The sequence below is a fragment of the Miscanthus floridulus genome, chromosome 10 (genome assembly GCF_019320115.1).
Source record: "Miscanthus floridulus cultivar M001 chromosome 10, ASM1932011v1, whole genome shotgun sequence".
NCBI classification, from domain to species: domain Eukaryota; kingdom Viridiplantae; phylum Streptophyta; class Magnoliopsida; order Poales; family Poaceae; genus Miscanthus; species Miscanthus floridulus.
Window position 1 is genome coordinate 60,883,663 of NC_089589.1, and position 3,210 is coordinate 60,886,872.

General features: G+C 45.9%; 1 protein-coding gene across 1 annotated transcript; it reads right to left on the reverse strand.

Moving 5' to 3' along the window:
- Positions 1-2,123: 2,123 nt before the first annotated feature.
- Positions 2,124-2,930, reverse strand: LOC136488731 (putative serpin-Z5). The gene is made up of 2 exons (XM_066485559.1): positions 2,754-2,930; positions 2,124-2,696 (listed from the first exon to the last, which is right to left on the reverse strand). The coding sequence occupies exons 1-2, from the start codon at positions 2,928-2,930 to the stop codon at positions 2,124-2,126; spliced, it is 750 nt and encodes a 249-aa protein (XP_066341656.1).
- Between the last annotated feature and the right edge of the window lie 280 nt (positions 2,931-3,210).

A 3,210-nucleotide genomic window follows, 5' to 3' on the forward strand; every position in this document is an offset into this window, starting at 1 on the left:
AGGGTAGTGGGTTGGTCCTGCTTGTACCTAGGGTACAAGCGGGACGTGTGTTTCAGGGTACCTAGCTGGGATACATTGGTTCACGAATCGTCGGGCGATCCTGTACGACTTGTCTATAGTCTAGCAACATAGTAAGAACTGGAAAGATGAAAGATGGTAAAATGATTCTGATTGCTTACCACCTGCTTGAAAGTAGCACAGGTGCTTACATTGAATGGTTAGTTAATGAACTAATGATGACTACTAAAAAATTGAATATAAGGACGCATGCTTAGTAATGCTTCATGCTGATGCAATAAACCCACAATCCAGATAGCCTTGCATGTCCTTGGAGTCTTTTCTTTCCTCTTGTCGAGTAAGTCTTGCTGAGAACAATTGAGTACTCAGGGTTTTATTTCCCCCTATTGTTGGTGACAGGCGGATGCTAGAGCCGACACTTGTGTGCGGAAACCTCCTGGTGGGCTCAGAGAGGATCCCTTTACGCTGCGATCATCGTTTTATTTATAACTCTCACTAAATATTTTTATAAATAGAAGTTTTATAATCTGTTATCGTAGTTGTATATCAATACTTCATCATGTCAAAAATAGATGTTTATTTCCACTGTAACTCTGTTCACATATTTATATTTTGCTGTTAAATTAAATTGCTCATAACTCTGATAACATGATCATATTCCGCTGTTATAAACAATAAATATTATACTTTGATGCTGCATGAAAAGTAATGTAAGAAATGATTTAAGAATGTTGTAAGCTTTATTCTCTCATTTATGATCCTGATAGAAAAATATGGATTTTCGGGTTCTCCCTTGGGATGTGCTCGATGGAAATGCGTAATTTAGTGTCCTCCCTTGAGTACTTAGTGTCTAATGAAAAACAAGTACTCCTGAGAAGCATTAGATTAGGCGGTTCTACCACACTAGGTGTTCGTGTTGTAAGCCTGTGGTGCTTGTTACTCTTGGAGGTTGCCACCTCCTAGACGGCTTGGTGGCTTATGGCTCCGTCGAAGCACGCAAGAAGATTGTGTGGTGCTCTGAAGAATTGCTTGTGAGGGGTGTTGTGCTCGCCCCGCAAGGATCGTGAAGAGCAACTCTAGTAGAGCATGTCATTGAGTTACCCTCACTTTTGGGGGTAGGTTCTTGCGGCGCCCAACCTGTGGGCTAGGTTTGTGAAACACCTATTAGCTGCCGAACCTATTAGCCGTCGAACCACAAAGTGAGTGGTCGACACAACGGGGACTAGCGTGTTGGCGAACACGTAAACCTTAGCAAAAAAATCACCGCATCATCCTTCTTCCCATTTGTTTGTATTTCCCATACACAAGCTTGTATTTACTTTCATATATATTGTGCTTGTGTAGTTGCTCTTGTAATTAGTTACTTGTGTAGCTTGCTAGTTACCTTCTTGCTTGTGTAGCATAGAAGTAGCTCTCTTATGTGACTAATTGGCTTGAGTAGTCTTGTTAGTCACATTGCTTAGTCTGTGTAGCTAAGTAATTTGCGCTCTCTAATTTGACTTGTGTAGCATTGTTTTTTAGCATTGATAGTGAGCTTAGGAGCTTTGTGCTTTTGCTTACTAATTTATGTAGGAGCTCCCCCGGTGCTTGAAGTACTAGTTACATAGATTTGTGTGACCTTGCTTCTAGAATTGGCTAGGTGAGCTCTACCTAACCTGGCACCTTTGTTGGATAATTAGGATCTTTTATAAGGTGCCTGAGAACTTAGGTAGAGGGTTGTAGTGTTGGTTAGACCGATAGTTTTAATTCCGTATTTGTTTCGGTTAGCCGACGCGATTAATTTTAGAAAGGACTATTCATCTCCTCTAGTATACCATCTCGACCCTACAATATGACATGCTTTAGTTTAAAGCTTTTGTTGTAGCTGTAGATCTATGTGTTTATGTGTTTAATTCACAACTGCGTCTACTATGCTTCAATTATGGTGAAATTTTTATGATAGACTAATCATAGTATGCTTGAGGTATGCTAAAGATTTCAGATTTAGGGAGCACGTACGACTGAGTCTAGACTTTCAGCTCTGTTAGCACGTATGATTCTGCCCTTCCGGCCTTCCCTAGTCATCTGATGCAATAATGTGGGGGTGGAGGGCTGGAGGCCGAGATCTACTCTTCCTTAGAAGGGTCAAGAACATGCCCAGAAAAGACAACGGCGCCTGACGTCTCCTCCACGATGAAGAAGGCGAACGGGTGCTCGGCGACGAAATCCACCTGCTTCGGCGGTGGCGGAGAGTCATCATACAGCGAGCAACCCATATCATCGCACTCCACGGTGACCGCTGCTGCCTCGCTCCCCGCCTCGTTCATATCGACAACTTCCTTGTGGATGACATGGCTGACAAACAGGCGACGCTCGTCTTCCTCAAGGAGCATGTCGGTCATGTTCGCCTCCGCTTCATCGAAGGGCAGATGAAGCCCCAGATGTTTAAGGTCCTCGGCGACTATTCTTGTCTCAAAGCTCAGCTTGAACTTCGGCAGCCGGAACTGGCCGACGGGGACACACTTCAGCGGCAGATGGTCGTGGAAGAACTTCGGGGACGACGCTATCTCCTCTACCATGCCTTGCAGACCCTTGCGGTCGTCGGGGAGGAAGACACACATGCAGAACTTGGGTAGGCTGTGGTAGAGCATCCAGTCCCAGTTGGACTCGTTCATCATCTCGTAGGGCAGCTTGAGCACCTTGAACCCGGAGTGGCAGTCGATGTACTAGTACGACCAGCTCTGCAGGAAGGGCACCTCCACGGAGCTCCCGTCCAGGCGGTGGAACTCGCGGTCGACCGTGTCCTCCTTGTCGAAGGGGTCGCGCCACTCTCCCTTGAAGTAGATGGCGTTGGCGACCACGTGCACGGTGTTACGATTGTTGTCCTCTGGGTTTAAGACCTCGGTGATGAGGTTTCTGGTGGCCTTGGCCATCCAAGCATTGATCTGCTCTCTTGATTTTTTTTGGCTTTGAAGACACAAAAAAGGACAGAGATTTTATGGGATCCTAGACCAGGGGTGAAGCTACGTTCACCCATCGGGGTCGGCCGACACCGATGGTTTTACGATCACCTCAAATGCCCAACGATTTTTGTCCAGCTTGGACCACGGTAAAAAATATGTGCGACCCCGACAGACTTGCGGCCGAGCAGTCCATCGTGGCATCACCTTAGGTCCTTAGCCCATCCATCGATTGATTAGCAAGGAGCAAAGA

Bases quoted from the DNA above. Each gene is read 5' to 3' on its own strand.
- LOC136488731 (XM_066485559.1), bottom strand. From the start codon at position 2,930: ATGGCCAAGGCCACCAGAAACCTCATCACCGAGGTCTTAAACCCAGAG. The intron at 2,697-2,753 runs GTGCCCTTCCTG...TCCGGGTTCAAG, and splicing joins TGGACGGGAGCTCCGTGGAG to GTGCTCAAGCTGCCCTACGA.